The sequence below is a fragment of the Zootermopsis nevadensis genome, unplaced genomic scaffold, assembly GCF_977971745.1.
Source record: "Zootermopsis nevadensis isolate Lab colony 2312 unplaced genomic scaffold, Znev_1.0 Znev_ptg000001l, whole genome shotgun sequence".
Lineage (NCBI taxonomy): Eukaryota > Metazoa > Arthropoda > Insecta > Blattodea > Termopsidae > Zootermopsis > Zootermopsis nevadensis.
Genome location: NW_028259133.1, coordinates 3,823,730 through 3,844,772, shown reverse-complemented (window position 1 = coordinate 3,844,772; position 21,043 = coordinate 3,823,730). Strand labels below are relative to the sequence as shown.

General features: G+C 40.3%; 1 protein-coding gene across 3 annotated transcripts in view; it reads right to left on the bottom strand.

The window, feature by feature from the left end:
• Nucleotides 1–21,043, bottom strand: part of zfh1 (Zn finger homeodomain 1) — a 651,615-nt gene that overhangs the window by 7,571 nt on the left and 623,001 nt on the right. For all 3 annotated transcript variants that reach the window (XM_087349799.1, XM_087349855.1, XM_022084146.2), the window contains 5 exons: nt 13,001–13,141; nt 8,070–8,718; nt 3,422–5,028; nt 2,288–2,567; nt 609–852 (listed from right to left, as the gene is read on the bottom strand). In XM_087349799.1, the coding sequence (XP_087205925.1) occupies nt 659–852; nt 2,288–2,567; nt 3,422–5,028; nt 8,070–8,718; nt 13,001–13,141 (2,871 nt within the window). In that variant the 3' untranslated portion in view covers nt 609–658. The remainder of the gene's footprint in view (nt 1–608; nt 853–2,287; nt 2,568–3,421; nt 5,029–8,069; nt 8,719–13,000; nt 13,142–21,043) is intronic.

The following is a 21,043-nucleotide window of genomic DNA, read 5'->3' as shown; positions in this document are numbered from 1 at the left end:
CAAAGGAACACATTTGATCCCTGGCTTCAGTAACATTCACACTTAATTAATCCTAAGTCGTCATTAATAGTGTTTTAATTACTTTTATAGTGGCTCTAGGTATCAAGCTGACAACCATTTCAAATTACTGCTTTCTGCATCTACACATGAAATTCTTTCAAATTAACTGGTCATTAAAACTGAGTATAGATATGGACAGGATTAATAGATTCAAACTGTCAGTATCAAAGGAATTACCACCATTTACCCATTTATCAAAGATTGATTGCCGTGCTCGTAAGAGCCGACTATGGGTCCCTGTGCTGATTCTAACTAAAACTATAAGACAATTTAAATCTCATGAATTCAATGCATCACAGAAAATTATAACGTCCCTTTTATTAGTTGGTAAAAGCATATCTAATTCTGAGTGGGTGATTTTTCCCTTCCAAATTTACAACCACAAGGCTTCTGGAGGACAGCTAGCCTGCCTACAGTGGACGGACACCATCTTCTTTGTAGTAGGAAGTGTAGAATCTGCATTGTTTTATCCACCTATTTACATTGCTTAGGCTCAGGGTAACGTATCTTATTTCCAATCGCAAGAAAGAAGACGCAGATCCACTTACCAGGCGAGGAGAGGACGTGCTCCTCAGGTGAAAGTGTCTGTGAGGCAAAGCTATTCTCTGTATGGCTTGCAGTATGAATAGCGGTGGTTCATGTGTTGGCTGTAGGACCCAGAGTGTGAGAAGCGCTTAAGACACTTGGAACACTGGAAGGGCTTCTCCCCACTGTGCAGACGCTTATGTTCAGTCAGGTGGTGCTTGTGTTTGAATGCCTTGGTGCACACATCACACTTATGTGGTCGCTGGCCTGTTGCGTAACAGAAACATTCTGTTCATCAATGACCAATAAATTAGTTTCCAGTGATTCATATGACAGAAGTTTCTTAAACATTTTAGTCATAATATTAAATTCTTTGCAGAGCGCTAATGCCTTAATGCATTCTCACCATCTTCCCCTTGAGGACAATGTTATGAAATTATGACTTACTTATGTGAGGTTACCAAATTACCTGCTTAAAATGACTTAAATCTGGCTGAAAATAGATTAAATAATTGTGATGGTAAATACTGTCAGTGAAAATGTATAATTACTAACGAAGGACGCTCTGTTTACGAGCCACGTGATTTTGAAACAAACATAGCTTATGATTAGCAATACTAATATCAAGCTTGTGATTGAGTAAATGGAAATAATACTAAAATATTTCCTGCATATTTATGTGCACTTCAGTCTTTTTGAATCAGATATGTGGATAAGTTCAGAAGATGTTTCTTCTTCTGAAATGCTGCTTTGCTAAAAATGTATCTGGAAGATAAAGATAGTGGTGGCCACTGAAGTACTATTCTGTTAGTCCATGCCCTTTTGTTACACCTTGTTACTACTCTTGCAGAACTTGAACTAACTAAATAACTGCATAATACTTCTTGAGAAGTTAATAATCACTCAGCTATACAAGTAGTTCTCCACACTTTACTAATATGAAACTCAAAGGTATATTACTATGAAGATGGCTTTCTTCTGGGATATTTCAGCTTGTAGCTAGGTAGATATTAACATTTCAGAAGAGCTTACTGCCTCCATCCTCCTCTGAAAGACCAGTTAATATCTACCAGACTACACAGTACAGAATACAGCCATTTATATACATGTCTCTGCGAGAATCTGACATTTCAGTTTCATTATATTCTTCACAAGAGCATGGCACTGGATCCATTAGGCGCCAGATGAATCCAATCCACATCCTCACACCATTAATCTAAACATACATCTTAATAATAGCCCTCCATGTCTCTTCCACTGAGGTTTACTGACCAACATTTTTTATGCATTTCAAATTGTTCACACATTTTATACATGCCCTGTCCACCTCAGTCTCCTGTATTTTATCACCATAATAACATTGGTGAATGAGCCGGGATAGCTCAGTCAGTATAGTGACTAGCTACGGGCTGGACGGCCGGGGTTCGATCCCCGACAGGGGCGGAGGATTCCCTCTGTCCCTGTCGGGGATCGAACTTCAGTCATTTAATCCATATTCAGTCACTATACTGACTGAGGTACCCCAGCTGCAAGTATGCATGTTTATTATGAATTCTAATCATGAATGTAGACAAAAATGCACGGGAGAACACTGATATACTGTGTCGAGTGCAGCAGAGGATTTAACAGTATCCTCAGCGTTAAGGACCAGAAGTTTATCATTGATAACCTCCTTTCAATAGATTACAAAGACGCCGCTTACCAGAATGTTCATACTTGTGCCGAGCAAGAGAGCTCTGTTTGGAAAAGGCCTTGTCACACTGGTCACAGATAAACTGTCCCTCCACTTCACCATCTAATCCTGTGACTCCACCACCTTGCACGAGGCCTTTGCTAAGTGCTGGAGAGAGTTTGTGTCTCTTGGTGGGTGATGAGCCATCCTCATCCATGATCATAAGGGCATGATCTATTTCCTGGTTTCCACCTCCACCACAACCAGAGTCATCTGCCTCATCTGTTGTGTCACCCCCATCCAAATAACCCTGGTGGAACCAACATAAAACCATACAGTGGCTATATAAAAGTTGCTACACTTTTTATAACATCCCATCAGTTACAAACTGCTCATCTGTGGGTTATACTTGTTAATTTCAATGACAAGTGTTTTACATCATAAATGCAGTTCAATTTAAATTATTTTAAGCCTCTGTATATACACCAGTTGGATTTAACTGTCAGACTGGTGTGTGCTGGAGCCATTATTCTAAATGAGATTAAATGATAGAAATCCTGGAACAGGCAAGTTGACTAATGGAGCTGTAATCAAAGTTTGTCTGTGTAGCAATTCAACAGTGTATAGGCATACCTCGAAGATTATGCGGGTTCGGTTCTAGACCACTGCAATAAAGCGAGTCACACAATTTTTTTGGTTTCCTAGTGCATATAAAAGTTATGTTCACGCTATACTGTAGTCTATTAAGTGTGCAATAGCATTATGTCTAAAAAAAACATTGCGAGAATTACCAAAATGTGACACATGCTGTTGGAAAAATGGCGCCGATAGACTTGCTCGACGCAGGGTTGCCACAAACCTTCAATTTGAAAAAAAAATGCAATATCTGTGAAGCGCAATAAAACGAGGTATACCTGTACTTGCAACAAAACAAGGAAGTAATCATATAAATGGCTTGTGAAATGATTAACTACATCTGTAGGGAACATTAATCAACAGATGTGCCTCAAAATCATGACATAATTTAGTGTAAGCCTCCAGTGTCAAACTGTGCCAAATCTACACAGATTAAGTTTTTCACATGAACACTGCAAGAAAATTGAACTATTAATACCCATTCTTTAAACGAAGGAAACAGATACAGTAAGAAGTACTTATGTTCACCTGTTTCCAGGAGCGCTTGTCGGAGCTGGGACTGGAACTGCAAGCTCGACCATTCTCCAGGTGATGTTGATGACTGAATATGGGTAGTGGAGAGCGTGATGATACATGTAGATCAGCCCCATACATAAGCCGTTCCATGGGAACTATTCCCACAGTGCTGCCATTGATTCCATTTGTGAGACTGGCTACCATGCGATGTGATGCTGTTACGGGCGGCTGTGCCAGGATGCGTGCTAACCTACTGCCATTTGGAATTCCATTACTGAGCCCTTCAATATGCTGTTGCAAATTTATTGAAGACATTGGAGATGGTGTCCGACGGAAATCTGCTACAGATGACGATGAACACGAGGAATGTGGATAGTGGGGCTGCTGGAATGGAGGGAGTTGTCTAAAAGGTGCTGTTAACAGGGCATTACTATTTGGGGTTGGACTACGTGAAGAGGATTTGCGACTAAGATTCATGGCACAACCGACATCCTCGCCAGAATCAGAATGAGCTGTTGCTGACGTTGGCCTAAGTGGTGAACTGGATGGAGTTGAAGCTAAAGAATGTTGGTTCTTCTTAGTAGAGAGGTCCAGCGGTTGTTCTGCACCAGAGGAAGGACATAGAGGAGGTGATGCGGTAGAGTAATGGCCCACATTCATAGTTTGAAGGTGTGACGGTTGTGATGAAGGCACGAGAGATGCTGGAGGAAAACCCGGAACTGTTGCCAGAGGAACATATGGGATATGAACTAACCGCCCTTCACGACGGTCCCTAGCACGGGTATTTTGGAACCAGACCTGTACAACACGGACTGGAAACCCAATTTTGTCTGCTATTCGTGACAATTCATCTTTCTTCGGTCTTGGATTAAGGGAATAGTGGCCTTTGAGGACTGCAAGTTGCTCATCAGCTATCAGGGACCTCACACGTACTTTGCGTCCATCTTCTGAAACCTGGTCTGTTGTTGTAATGGATTCAGCTTCATACTCATCTTCTTCTGTTACTGGCTCCTTACCAGAAGCTCGTCCATCACCATCATCGCCATCCTCACTTCCACTGCAACCACCATTAAGCGACATCTCTTCTGTCTTCACTGTAACAGCATCCTCCAACTTTGCAGCAAGTCCTTCACTTCTGCGATCCCCTGGACGGCATTCGCAAAGGTAACGTTCGTGTTGATGGAGGTCGATGGGACTGGGGAATTTCTTCTGACAGTGTCTGCATGATGAAAACTCTGATGAAGAAAATTCGCTACTTTTTTTTTGGAACTCTGTTACATTGTTTTCAGTACCATTTGCATGTGGAGATGATACACTGGCAATGCTTGGACAACTGCTGCCTGAAGATGCCGAAGAAGTCAACTTCTGCATGTTGGCTTCCAGAAACTGTTTAGTTACTGTAGCATTTACAGTCTCCAGAATCCTCTTCACTGCCTCAAGGTCACCACTATTACTCCCAGCACCTGGTGAATTTCTACTCCCACTTCTGGCAATAGGGGATTCTCTTTCATCTACTTCATCATGCCTACCTTCTTCTCCCTCAGGAGTGGACATATGCATGTCACATTCATCTTGCCTCTCCTCCTTCACTTCCCTTGCTTCTTCTGCATCTTTGATACCTGTGAAACAACAGTCAATATTTACAATCAACACTCCACTTACCTCCCAGAGTGATGCGGCAAATTACAAAAATATGAGTGAAGTATTTATTTCAACATATCTTCAGTATTCCTTCTGGCTTAAATTCATATGATGCATTACAATGTTATGACCATATGACTGGAACTTCATGATTCCTTGGTAACAATAGCCTTTATATGGCCAATAATTACAAAAAAAAAAAAAATATAAAAGCTGGAAAGCAAAGCAGAATATTGCATAGAACAGTAAACAAAGTTACAGTGTCATAATTGGTAGACTAACTAAAGGGCTATTTTAGCATTATTATGTCCAACTGAAACATTTTAACAGGAAGGTCAAAACCTTTCATTAAATTCCACCACATCAAATGAAGCGGTTATTGTCCGCAGATGACGAGAAAACCCTGCTGAGGGAAGTCGTTTCTGGTGCAGTGCAGGAGGAGTGTTAGTTATCAGCTGGACTAGAGGGCCTCTATTGGTGGGAAGTATGATACGTCATAGTTTTACGCTACTACACAGACTGAAAACATCAAGCAGTTACGAGTAGCGTGTAGTGAGTGCACCTCTAATGTGTTCTGCGGGTGTTGCGATAATATTCTAGATTAAATCACTGTGCCACTGTGAGGTAATCTTAAAGCTGTACCCATTAGAACACATGAAAGCCTGTCGTCTGTTGTTCGTTCAGTGGTTGTGGAACGAATGCTTTTAGGATCGGTCATCACTCACCGCAAAATCTTGCGCATGCGTGTATATCGAATTCCTAGCAGGGACTTTCTCCTGGTCTGTGGACTGTACCTGACAAGAGTGAAATGTATCGAGATTGTTTCCATTATGTGTGAAGTTAACTGCATTTATGATATAAAATTGTTCTAACTGAAATTAATCTGTACAACACAAAGATGAACACTAAGATATATTTTTTCTGCAAGCATCAAAAGGAATTTTCATAAATTTTTTTCAGGAAACAAATTCAGTATATTGTCATAATAGGGCCTTTTATAGAAGCCCTTAGCTAACAACATGATCCAAACAAATGCTACTAATTTATCAGTTCCTCAGAGCTGAGTTTGAAACCTGCTCTCTCCATAGTGGAGATATAGTGTGTTCCAAGAAAATGTAAACACAGCAGCAGCGTTGGTGGCTGCCTGACAGTCAGTGTTTCTCCTCTCAGCTGTGCCATGAAGCTAACATTTGATTATTTTGAACACCTACATCACATTTACTAATTCACAAAGTACCAATGCTGACATACGTAATGGTTTAGTTTCTTAACATGTCTTTACTTCAATCACTGAATGTGTGTATACATCTTTTTGGGGCATTCTGTATATCCTGTAGTTCCAACAGCACATGATGTTCACATGAAGTAGTCCATTGACAATGAGGACCTTCTTGTAAGTCATATCCAGTATGATAAATATTCTCTTAGTTTAAACTGGGCTATAATAAGTTCTGCTGTTTCCACTGTGAATGGGACACCTGAGTACAGGGAAGTATTTTTCAAAGAAACATAGGTCGCTTCACCAAGCACTGGTTACAAGGCAAAAGCGCCAGCAGCTAATTGAAAGCAGCAACCACATATTTCCTAGGAAACCTCACGGCAGAAAATTCCATGTCACTTGTTGAAGCACATTTAAATGCTTACAATTCCATGGGATACAAAATGTCCTTATGATTTATTTTCAGCACTCATTAAAACATTTTTCCCCTCATAGGCTTGGGCACTGTTTGTGATGAGAATTAGGAACACTTTCATCAAGAAATATTCGTGGAGAAGTGACGCCAGGTAAATGTAGCCCCATCATGTTGGCTCACATGCGCTGGGCATTGCTAAGGATACCCCAGGGGTGGGGTGAAATACAAGAGTAAATTGTTAATAGCTACATTTTAAGTCAGTTCTATGTGCAATTTTCACTTTGATATTATTAACTGAACTTCTGTTTTCAAGTTTAACAATGTTTGTACATTTTCTGGTACCCTTTACAGGTCCCCAACTTTTTAGTTGGCTTGATCTATGGGCATTCGGTAGGACTCCTTGGATGAGGGACCGGCCCATCGCAAGGCCTCTACCTATTTACAGGACAACACAACACATAAAAACATCCATGGCATGAGTGGGATTTGAACCCAAGGTCCCTGCAACCAAGCGGCACAAGACCCACGCCTCAGACCGCGCAGCCACTGCGGACTCCTATTAACTGAACATCTGAGTTTTATTTTTGATTCACTCAAATTGGCAAAGACAAATTTTGAGGTCATTTTCAAATCAACATCCACATACTTTTGCATAAGTGCCAAGTTATTTTTGTCATCCAGTGTAAATAGTCCAGATTAGGAAGTTTGTGCAAACTCATTTATGAAACAAATTTGTAATACATCACAGTCTGCTATACCATGTGATGGTGTTTAGTTACATTACAGTATATCAACGAGGGCGCAACATTTCACATTCAAAAATATAACAAAGTCAAACTCTTCTATAACACTCATTTTGGCTGGCATGAGTACAATCTGAAAACTTTCATGAGATTTTTAAGTAAATGACAACTCCATTTTTTAACTGGCCAAATGATACTATTCATCCCGCGCCATGGCCGCGCAGTCTGAGGCATCATGCTTTGGACCGGCGATACGGAATGCGCGCTGGTTCGAGTTTCAGGGGAGAAGAAATTTTCTCATGAGCTTTCGACCAGTGTACGGGACGGATGCCAACCCAGCATCGTGAGGAAATTGGAGAGCTACGATATGTAGCGTAATCTGGCCAGGAAAACTAGCAATGGCTGAGGGTTCGTCGTGCTGACCACACGTCACCCTATATCTGGTTGGATGATCGTTCACCTCTGCTTAGGCATGTGAACGTGAGGCCAGCAGTCAAGCTAGTCGGCTTTGGCTCTCTGGAGCTGTTATGCCACGGAAATGATACTAATCACTACTGGCCAAACTGTGTCAGTATTCTCCAGAAAATTTTCGTTTTGGCAAATGAAATAACTGATAACCCCTGAATTACATTAATTTCTTACCTCCATCATATTTTGTTTCCTGGTTTTGGGTATCACCATCTGTTTCATTCTCCTTTTCCTCTTCAACCTCCCCTTCCATTTTCTTGCCATCCTCAAGAATAGACATCCTTGGTTGATGAGGTGGTGAAGATGCTGTAAGGTGCTCCAAAAGATGACTAAAGGATGCAGGAAGTTTATATGGATTAATCCCTGAGTTGGGGTGTGGATTTAGGTGCATTGTAGGAGCTACTGCCATATAGAAATGATGTAGGCTGGGAGCTGCAGTGTGAGGATGTGATGACGCTGCAGGGAATCTGCCAGGAATCCGTGGACTGACTGCAGACAGGAAGGAATCGCCATATTTTGGAAGCATATGTGGGAAGGTGGTGTTGTTCATATTGGAATTTGCTGTAGTATTGGATGTATTACTATTTAAAGGGCTGTTATTTGCTAGGGATCGTTTGGATGCAGGTCCTGCACTTCTGTGATGAGGTGCACATTTATCTAGGAGGGAATTGGGCCCACCACGACCTCCACGGCCCACTTTGAGGTTCATGATGAGGCACTTCTTGGAGGTCATGTGACTTGAGTACGATCCAGAGTGTGAGAATCGTTTACCACAGTTGGCACATTCGAAAGGTTTCTCTCCGCTGTGAATCCGGATATGCTCCTGTGAGGAGTGAAAAAAACTGTGAGAGTGTGTCGCCCAAACAGGTAATAGTGTGATACCATGCAAAGTGCAGATTAAGGGCAAAAAAATGTCTATATTGGTCAGTGTTTCATGTGGATAAGGTCTTGATCAATCAGAACAGTGCTAATGTTCCTATCTTCTAACAAGAAAGCAAATGACAGAAAGTGAGTAAATTAAAAATTGTTTATTGGGCAGTATCACTATTCTGGTAATGTTTTTAACTGAACAGAAAATTAACAAATTGGAAAACTTAAATCTGTCCTGCAGTAACAAATTGTGAAATTATACCAGAAAGACACCTCCAAATGCAATCAATTCACTCTGTCAGCCAGAATTAAATGTTTCTTACAGACTCTATAAATTCTAAACAAAACTGACAATAACTTTCAGAAATAGCGAGTTTTAGCACATAATTTTATACTGCTTCTGATCATACGTGTAATCCAAAAAATAAAAGTGCTCAAGTGGTATGCCATGCAGTTTCTGGTTGAAAGACATGGGCACGATCCCAATACAATGTAATTCTCAACTTGATGGCAGCTTTATTTTTAAAAAATAAACAATTCAAGATACACACAACTTTACATATACTAGTGCTTCTGCCTCAAATATACATACGGCTTTTCTCGATGAGAAATAGGTTCAATTATGGAGGATGCGCATTCTGTTGCTGTAAGCAGTTCTGGAGTGATAAATGATCCACATTATGAAATGGAATTCAAATGACTGAATTATTAAAATAGTTATCAATATGATGTTCGTAACTCACAGACTTCTATCATATTTACTAAAACACCTTCTTGTTTGTGGCAAGAGGTATATATGTGTAACACGAGTTTCAATTTTGAGTGGCTGACAGAAAATATATATTCAGAGTCACAAGAGTCTTTCAAGTGCAACACTCAGCGCGGAAAGACTTACCATCATAGCCGCAACATCCTTCAAAACTGAAGCGATGTTTTAGCAAAGATCTTCTGGCAGTAATTTAAATGTTACAATTACTAACAGCAGCATTCAAGCAACATAATAATATTTTCATGCACTCACATGGACAAATGCCCCCATGTCTCGGCATGCGGCCTCGCGACGAGAGATATCCAGCTGTGCACAGTTGGCAAAACTTGTACATAAAATCTCCCATGAGCAAAGTGAATATATGTAGACAGGCAGGCACATAACAAAACTTGCTGAATAACACAACAAACAAAAGCATGCGATAGCAGTAGCATGAAAGAAACAAATTCAAAGCATCAAACATTCATTAACAATACAGTAATGGTGACATACTCATACACTGCCAAGCACATTATAGCACAGAGCACTCAACAATATTTTGTAATATTTGACAAGCAGGGTTTCAAAAAACTCAAAACATAATATTCATCGCCCTGATGACGGAAGCAGTATGACCTCTGAAACGTTGGTTAACATCGACCAGACTACAGAGCGCAACAACCCAGATGACAGAAATCTTAATAATTAGTTAATTACTGAGTACGTTGGCGCATAAGTAACACATCTGACTCACATTAGGGAGATTCCCAGATCGAAACATAGGGAATCCTGACAAAGAATGAACATTCCTGGTGCCTGTAGCAGACATATTCCAAGATAACATCTTAGAATACGTCATAATGCTTTCTTGTATCATCTTTCATAGTTCTTAATTATGATCTGATGCTACATAACCTCAAAAGTTGAGCTAGAATGGTGAAATATCAGAAAATAAGATACGTCCCCAAGCACAGAAACATATCTACTTCACTGATATGGTCCAAGGAAAGTAGTTTAAGATGTTAGTGTAGACATCCCATTGTAATTGATTCATAAATTATTTATTTCATATTTTAATCCCTCAATCTCCTTTTTCCTTTCTTCTTCTTCTTGCAGCGTGGGTCTTAGCGTGTTCGACGAGTTTTTTTTTCCATTCTATCCTATCATTCACAGTTCTTCTCCATCCCCTCACTCCCATCGTCCTCACATCCTCCTCCATGTCATCTATCCATTGTTTCCGTGGTCTCCATTCCATTTTTCCTTTCATTCATACCTTTTCTACTCTCATCTTCTTCATTATTTTTCTGTCCTATCATCATTCCTCTCCCACTTTCTTAATTTCCTCTCTCTTTTTTGTATATTTATCTCCCTTCTCTCATACCATCCACAACCTTTCTATAAGTTTTAAATTATTTTCGTTTTAATACAAACATAACCTTAATTAAACCTTCTAATTTACAAATGTAAATATTAAAATATATGACATAGTAAATGTAAATGTATTATTGTATGGGTGTGAAACCTGGTCTCTCACATTTAGCGAAGACTACAGATTGTAGGTGTTTCAGAAGAATATTTATAACTAAGTGAAAGGAGGCTGGAGAAAACTGCATAATGAGGAGTTTTATAGTTTGTATTCTTTAGGGATGAAGTGGGCAGGGCAGATATCACACATGGGGAAGACAATAAATGCATACAAAATTTTGCAAACTATTAGCTTCTTAAGAAGGACTCTGCTTCATGGTATTAGTTAGCCCAGTAATTGTACAACATGAAATTAAGCCGATACACAGAAAAATAAAAATGAATTATTTTTTTATATATTCTGCAAACAACTACAGAGAATAAATATATTAAATATAAACAATATGTTCACAGTAAAAGGTACCATAAATTAATGGTGCTTTAACACAATTACTTTCCCCTTTATTTATAACATATAAGGTCACTGCTGTTTTACATGCACAATCATATTTCTCAAGATGCAAATAATAAATACTACATTTCAGATTCCTGGGAAGAAAATGTATGGCCAAGTCTTCCAAGCGAGTTTTTCCTAGGCACTTAGTTATGGAACAACGTTGAAAAAAAAATTTGTTAGCCATTCAGAAAATATTAAAATAATTTAATATATTTCCGCATATTATTTCTAAGAACAAACATTAACAAAAAAAATATGTCCACAGCATAAGGCACCAACAATTAGGACTGCTTTTAATACATTAATATTTCCCTTAGTTTTTGTACCTAGAGCAGTTCTGCATGCGTGACCATATTTTTCAAAATGCAAACACAAAATATTACATTTTGGGATCCTGGGAATACAATACACAATAAAATATACAACGAAAGGTCAGATAAACAACACGAAAAATTCAGTCCCGATGATTTAAAATCAACAGAGAATGACCCTAAATTAATATTGCAATTAACCAAAAACCATTACCACCGTGCTACTGGCTGCAATATGACTTAGAAAAAATCCAGCAGTCTTTAATTAATTATTTGTACCTGTGAAGGCTTCATTGACACTTGTTCTGCGTCTTACATGATATTGACTGTTACGCTGTAGAAAATTATACGAGTTCCATTGAAGCTTACATTAACAGGCGAAGAGTTTTTTTTACAATAGCTATATTTTGCAGCATCTGCGGTGGAAATGCACAAGTACGCCAAAATTATAGAAAAGAAATTACCACCAGTAGAACAGGTTTAAAATTGTAGTGTCATGTGTCATCATTTTCTGACCTTTCCTTGTCGCAGTTAATGCACTTTGGGAAAGCGGGCATTGTTTCAAAACAGCGGTGGTTCTACATCATTTTGAAAGAGGCTGAGGTGAATTTATACAAACAGATCTACCTGCAGTTCTTCAGCGCGCAAGTCGAAATTTTTGGTTAGAATCCCATTCGTCGTGTATAAAATATTACAATATGAGTCAGAAGCTAAGAATGTTCGCGTGATAATCGCGAGTTCATAGAACAGCCCGTAATCTTCGCTGTATTTAATTTCTTAATTTAAACATAAAAATGTACAATTACATTTCATATTTCTGTGTACCACCTGAGAGACTACGCCTAACGGGTTGGGCATGCATCTGTCGAGTGATGTAGAACCAGCTGTCGAATGAGAATAATAGCAAAATGATCATTCCCTCTGCAACTACAATATTAACCTAAAAATTGCTTCTGTGCCTAAGCACCGTGCTGTGAAATCTACAGGGAAGTGGAGGGAAAGCTCCCATGCATTCTAGATAAAGTGAGTTTCGCATTCTTTTCAAGGGAAGACGGCCCTTAGGAGGGTCGCAGAGCCAATTAGGTTGTGGCCACAGATGGGAATCGAACCCCAGTCCAGCCCATAACCAGCAACTGGCTCTCGCGTTATTAAGATAAATTTAAATCGGTTTTGACATTTGAGGATTCCCAATGTCACTTCCTCACTGTAAGACAGATGTAACTACAGCCCACTGAACAAACACTGGTAGACCTACTTTGAGGTGGTGCTTGAATTTGAAAGCTTTCTCACACTCCGGACACTTGAACTTGCGTAGTACTGCACTCTCGTCGTGGCTTATCATGTGGCGCTGCAGGCGGTACACATTCGCAAATGTCTTGTTGCATACTTTGCAGGACTGTTGGTAAGAACAAACACATAAATGACACACGTTACAGCGCCAATGGCAAAAACTAACACACACATATATACAGGATGAGTCAGAAGTATGTTTACGAACTTCGTGTGCGTGTTACAGGATAAAAAAAATATTCTATTTTTGGCTATTATTTCGAAAATGAAACATTTGCGACCCCATGTTCATAGGAACATTTTTTTTATTAATTTTGATCCTGGAACACGCACACGAAGTTTGTAAACATACTTCTGACTCATCCTGTGTATATATGTATATATATATATGTATATATATATATATATATATATATATATATAAATATAAAATGGGCACACTTTGCAGGGCTCTTGGTAAAAATACACTTTAAAGGTTAGGTGCATGAGGTACACATGAACTTTGCAGGATTGCTGGTGTTGCAAATGCACATAAACCTGTGCTGGTTCAATCACCCTGATCATCTTGTCGATCTATGTGTGTGTGTGTGTGGGGGGGGGGGATTAGACGTTTTCATAGGTACTGTCAGAAAAATGCTGTATATGGCACATTACTGAAGATAAGACAAATCTCACATGCCAAATGCAAGAAACTAAATAAACTGTACGTCTTGAGAACTGAAACAAGTGAAAGCTAGAACTGGCCTTGAAGGACCACATGGAAAGAAACTCGATCGAAAGTTTTTAGGAACTAATTAAACAAATTTTATAACATTTATCAAGTCTAGAAAAAACATAGCAAGCCACAGAGTAACTGGCCAGGGAGATTCTTAATCACAAACCAATAATGAAAATAATATTTGAATATTTTAAACAAACCTTTGGAGTTCATCTTTTCAGCTATCATCGCTGACGCTACATGAAGCCCACACTAATATTTCATCATAAATATTCTTGTGTTCATGTCTAATGCAGGGCAGTAAGCAGTGGATGGCTCTCGTTCCATGGGCACGAATTTTGAACAAGCCTTCTCAAAGGAAATGACAACTGGTGTTGCTGGCACTCAAACATCAAAAGTGTGTTTTCTGAGTTCTCTAATTTTTACTGATACAACAATACTTGGATTAACACATTACACGAACACTTTCAAACTATCGTCGCACAACACATAAGAAAGATCGGTTATGAACTTGTCTGTAACCTGACGACATTTAGCCATCAACCACAAAACCGCGTTTAATTAAACATACAGCGACATCAACGCAAGAACTACACGACGGCCATCTTTTGGCAGAATATGTAAGTATCGTTTCCGTCGCTGACCACGAGATGGTGACACAAAGAATTACGCATACAGTCTGCTTATCCTCGGTTGGGGCGCGCACGTGCACAATGGCATCATCACGTACAATCGTCTGCTATTTCAGAGCAGCTTTTGTCATATGGTCTCCTGAACCTACACTAATTTGAATTTTCTAACCCTTTTCAATAAAACCTCACATACATCTGACAATCCAAATTCCAAATCTAATGCCTTATGGGAAGAGAACACAGACAGGTGCGTTGGAGACTGTTTTTAAATTCCAAACTTCGATATCTCAACCAAAGATTAATTTTCAGATAAAATTTGAGTAATACATGGATAGGATACCTAATTTACTAACATTTTTAACAAATTGCCATGACAATGTCTCTTTCGTCACGCGAAATTTAACATTCAGCTTTTATAAAATAGGATTTTAGATATTAAGCAGCTACATGTTTCGGCCTATTATGTGGCTATCGTCAGCTGAATACCTGTTAGGCCTGGAGAACGTCATCAATGTGTGTAAATCTGTGAGGATATGCCCTTTTAAAACACATTTAAAATAATATGTTGCATAATACGGCAGAAGTTAGGTCCAACTTTTAACAACCAACACAAAAATAAATGTTTACTTATTACGAATTGATCAAAACTGGATACATGAAAATATATTGGAACACAAATATCTCAATTGTCCTATAAGTTGCAAGTTAGATCGAATCTTTTTTTTTCTTAATATGTTAAATATAATTAATGTATTTAAAGGTGTATTACAGCTCTACAAATTGTTACAATTCCTAAAATTTTCTCTACAGATCAACAATATTTGAAACTTTTAATTATATTTAACGCGAGCCTGTAACAGTCTACGTAGCTAGATAACAAATACCACATGATGCTAGCAAATAATATTAATTCCATGACCTTTCAATGAATTGCATTCGTTTATAACCTTCCGGCCTGCTAGATGATAAGAAAGCATGACTGTTCCCAGGAATGTTAAAAGTTGTGAACCCCCACATTAAAATATACCGAATACTGGGAAAATGAAACAAGCGAACTCAAGATGTCCTCTGCCCGTACACGGCAAACGCAACTGGACCAGTAAGTAAACTAGAAGCTTCAAAATCTGGAAATGTTCCTCTGAGCCAGAACTCTGTATTTTGAGCCCAAACTTTGTTGCAATAATATTTTCCTTTGCGAGTTTCCAAAAAATTCTGGCTCTGGGGCCCACCCAGCCTCCTCTACAATGGGTACCGGGGTCCTTTCCCGGGGGTAAAGCCGGCCGGGGCGTGATGCCGACCACTCACCCCCATCTAGTGCCGAGGTCAAGGAAGAGAGGAGCTATACCTCCACTCCCCCCCAAGCGCCTACATGGCGTATAGTGGGACAAACTTTACTTTACTATATAAAACATGAAATTTGTGTGAATTACTTCCGGATAAAAATTTAAATTTCACTTTCGTGTTTCTTAAGCTTTAGAGCCGTGTAGTCTGTTGAAAGTTTACCGACGTTTCAGAGGTCCTTGCTACCTCCATCATCAGCGAATTTGCAAGACGTTTCCGATATCCGGTAATTGTTTTCCATCGCGCCCGATACACGCGTTGGCTAACCTTTCACGTAACGCCAGTGTGAAATAAAAACACTTGTTTCGGATAAACTCATCGCTGCCATCCTCAGAGTTAAGAGTACACGACGTCACGATCCAGGGGACATCGAATTACACCTTCGAAACCTTTAGAACCATAAATATCAGGAGTGTGGGCGTAGTAACTGCGGCAGGAGCAGATGGCTCCATTGCCTTCGAGGAGGTTGTTACCAGAAAGTCCCATTTAGTCTGAACACCATTACAGTGCCTCTTAATTCAAAGAAACAGCAGACCTTCAGCTGAGTAGGTACGAAAAAATATGAAGACAATAAATCACTCACAAGGATCCACCTTTCTTTCTGTCACATGACGTACGAACAAGGTTTCAGTCTGCAGGAAACGGTTTTCCACGGCGATCTGCGACCTCCTACCAGGAACGCATGCATCATCACGCGCTGTGGCCTGATAACATATCTGTGGTCTCCTTGACGCAAACTCTGATTGCAGGCTGTGATACTCCACGCTTCTGCGTCTCACATCACAGGACCAGGCTCGGTTTCTAATAAAGTAAAACCTCAATCTCTTGGACCGTCTACAATTCGAAATACCTTTTTTATGCGTGTATATTATTGTCAGCGGTCAGAACACTAGCCTTGTAATCCTGGGGTCCCGGGTTCAATTCCCGGTGGTGCTCAAATTTATAACTTGTGTTGGGCAAGGCCGTGGTCTAGGCAACACGGAGTTTTCCTCCGTGGCATCCCAACAATTACTCCATTCACACACAGAAGAAGGCAATGGCAAACCACTTCTGGATCATCTGCCAAGAACGTATATGAACAGGTCCCAGTCCGAGAAAAGGATGGAAGGATCCTGTTCATATGGACCTGTCGTCAGACAGAACACTAAATAATAATAAGATGAGGTGGTCTAGCGGTTAGAACGCTGGCATTGTAATCCTGGGGTCTCGGTTTCGATTCCCGGCGGTGCCCGAATTTATAACTTGTGTTGGGCAAGGCCGTGGTCTAGGCAACACGGAGTTTTCCTCCGTGGCATCCCAACAATTACTCCATTCACACACAGAAGAAGGCAATGGCAAACCACTTCTGGATCATCTGCCAAGAACGTATATGAACAGGTCCCAGTCCGAGAAAAGGATGGAAGGATCCTGTTCATATGGAGCTGTCGTCAGACAGAACACTAAATAATAATAAGATGAGGTGGTCTAGCGGTTAGAACGCTGGCATTGTAATCCTGGGGTCTCGGTTTCGATTCCCGGCGGTGCCCGAATTTATAACTTGTGTTGGGCAAGGCCGTGGTCTAGGCAACACGGAGTTTTCCTCCGTGGCATCCCAACAATTACTCCATTCACACACAGAAGAAGGCAATGGCAAACCACTTCTGGATCATCTGCCAAGAACGTATATGAACAGGTCCCAGTCCGAGAAAAGGATGGAAGGATCCTGTTCATATGGACCTGTCGTCAGACAGAACACTAAATAATAATAAGATGAGGTGGTCTAGCGGTTAGAACGCTGGCATTGTAATCCTGGGGTCTCGGTTTCGATTCCCGGCGGTGCCCGAATTTATAACTTGTGTTGGGCAAGGCCGTGGTCTAGGCAACACGGAGTTTTCCTCCGTGGCATCCCAACAATTACTCCATTCACACACAGAAGAAGGCAATGGCAAACCACTTCTGGATCATCTGCCAAGAACGTATATGAACAGGTCCCAGTCCGAGAAAAGGATGGAAGGATCCTGTTCATATGGACCTGTCGTCAGACAGAACACTAAATAATAATAAGATGAGGTGGTCTAGCGGTTAGAACGCTGGCCTTGTAATCCTGGGGCCTCGGTTTCGATTCCCGGCGGTGCCCGAATTTATAACTTGTGTTGGGCAAGGCCGTGGTCTAGGCAACACGGAGTTTTCCTCCGTGGCATCCCAACAATTACTCCATTCACACAGAAGAAGGCAATGGCAAACCACTTCTGGATCATCTGCCAAGAACGTATATGAACAGGTCCCAGTCCGAGAAAAGGATGGAAGGATCCTGTTCATATGGACCTGTCGTCAGACAGAACACTAATAAAAAAAAATTATTATCGCAGCATATGGATTGTATCGTAGGTTGTAAAGTCTTGCTGCCTCCATCATCAGGGCGATGAGTCATCGTCCTGATAATGGAGTCAGGACCTCTTAAATGTTGGTAAACTTCTACCAGATCACACGGCGCGAAACCCAGAAGACAGTCATTTACAAACAATCATGTTTTCCTCTAGCCTCTGACAGAAGATTTCGCCTGCTATTTCAAATTCCTCTTTCCTATTTTCGTCCAAACACCATTTTTGCTTCGAGGTGTTCATAATATATCCTACGTTAACAAAATCCCCCGTGGATAAGGATGTGTATCGGATGTATTTGGAGCAGTTACCTTGACGTTTTAGAACCCACAGAATACATCCTGTCCCAGTTATAACACAGCACGAGGACGGGACCTCCCATCAATTTCATAGGAGGAGGGAGGTATCCCATATCACGGATTGTGTTTTAATTCGTGGCACATGGCCACTTCCCGAGATAACCCATAGAAATCTTATCCATTCCCTACGCCCATGCCCATGTCATCATGGCGTATGGAATATGGAATCCAGCGGCGTAACAGTATACAACACAAAATTAAAACAAATAGTTAGCATAACCTTAAATATTATGTAATACACTTCTTCGTTCTACAATAATCCTTGGCAGTGCTCTGCCCTGTAAATTCTTTTCTGCCACCTTCATCCTCACCAACTCGTACGTATTTCGTTCAAACACGTGAAATCAGGAACCAAGCGAGGCCGACGTTTCAGACATTCATAGACAGATACTCCCGTTTATTTTATATCTTCAGTTTACTCGACTGGACTGTTGGAATTAAAGTCTCCGTGTCTGCAGCATCCATTCTGGGGCGTAACTTACTGAAAAGATGGCGCCGAGGGGACACCTGTCCTCACCAATCTTTAAAAAAGGTTCTTCATCCAACGAACGGGAAATGAAAAGGACAACGTACGAAAATGTCTGCCATTCCTCAGAATCGATTAACATTTTCAAAAGAGTCAGTCTAGGGCCACGAATGTTGGCAACATCGAAAGCATTAGTTGTCAGACAGGAACACAAAATAGCAAATTCCACATGCCCACCTAAACCGATTAATTACTTACCCGTAATCAAAATTTATTAATGTTAGAACATGTAAAAGTTACGACGGTGGGTTGACCTCTGGTATATGAATCAATATGGTCACTAGGATTGTGTTCTTGTAGGTTAAAACGTGGCCACGGTGGTCTAGCTGTTAGAACGCTGGCCTTGTAATACTGGGGCCTCGGGTTCGATTCCCGGCGGTGCCCGAATTTATAACTTGTGTTGGGCAAGGCCGTGGTCTAGGCAACACAGAGTTTTCCTCCGGGGGCTTCCCCGGTTTCTCCGTGGCATCCCAACAATTACTCCATTCACACACAGAAGAAGGCAATGGCAAACCACTTCTGGATCATCTGCCAAGAACGTATATGAACAGGTCCCAGTCCGAGAAAAGGATGGAAGGATCCTGTTCATATGGACCTGTCGTCAGACAGAACACTAAATAACAATAATAAGGTTAAAACGCCTAGTAATATACGTAATTAAAAACCAATATAAGAAATTATTTCCTGGAGATGCCGTATACAAGATAACACGATATTAACCGACTTGAGAACAAAGTTTAAAACATGTTAATTTGTTTAAAACTTATTAGGAGGTCAAGGTGTCATATAAGTAGAATGCTCAGTGTATGATAGTTAAGACGTCAGTTCCTGTCGCCTCCATCTTAAGATCAGCAGCCGCTTAACTCTATCATCAACATTGCCTTCTCTCACGCACTTTTAACTATTTTACAGTTGTTAGTTAATATAAAACTGTGTTTAGATCGAAGACGGTCATAATTAGAATTACCGAGGCTGTAATCAAGCTTCTTGTACATCGTCCATGCAAATAACACTTACGTGCGTCTGAATGAACCTCATAATAGTCTTTGGTAAAATCATAGAATTCAACAGTAACGAATGCTTGTAAAATATTGAAAGATCTGTCAAAAGAGTGACAGTGATAATAAGTACACGAACGGCTTGAAACAGCGTATTAAGAAACCAAATCGAAAAAGAGATGGAAACTTCACATCAGACAACACCACCAACTGGGTTGTTATTTCTAAAAAGAAATCTCGAAACATCTTAAAATTTAAATTTTAGAGGTTCGTGGGACGTGATACGACACAGCTTGTTAACGAGCTTTGTCTTAACAAAAGAATGGAGTCTCATGATTCCTATTTTTGTTTTTCTCGTGTTTAATACAAGATTTCTTCCAAGCACTCTCATGTGACTCACTGCGAACAAGTACTCATTTCCTCTGATAATGCATATAAATCTAAACAAATGGATCCTGTCTGATAATGCGTGTAGTACGTAGAAATACGCTAAACACGATTAAGATTTTAAACGTATATACGATTGCCTATTGGTTCCGTCTTCAGGGGGTTGAAGTCTTGCAATTTTTAAAACGCATTCATATCTCTAGCGATCCAGTCTTGTCGAGAGGGGCCCACACAAATAATACCACATCCAAATTTCACGGTGATAATACATACTTTCAAAATATTTATATTCACCTTTCCGTGCACAATACAGGTCGTTACAAAGCATATATTTCGGTCACGTACGAGGTGCGATCGGAAAGTTTCAAGACTGTGGCAATAGCGGGCGAACCGGATGTAGTACGAGCTTCTGCCTTTAGGGGGTGCGGCCTACATTCATAGTGAATCAGTGTGCCAGTCGGCATCATCGAATTAGCATTTGTTTCTCAGTTACGGGCGTTTTGGTAGTGCATTACACCGACCCTCCTGCGATTTCGGAATGGCGTGTGCATCAAATTTTGCCAAAGACTCGCCAAAACGGCTACGGAAACCTATAAAATGCTAAAGCAAGCATTTGGGGAGTCCGCAATGGGTCGTACACAAACTTTTGTGTGGCATTCACGTTTTAAAAATGGCCGAACCTCTATC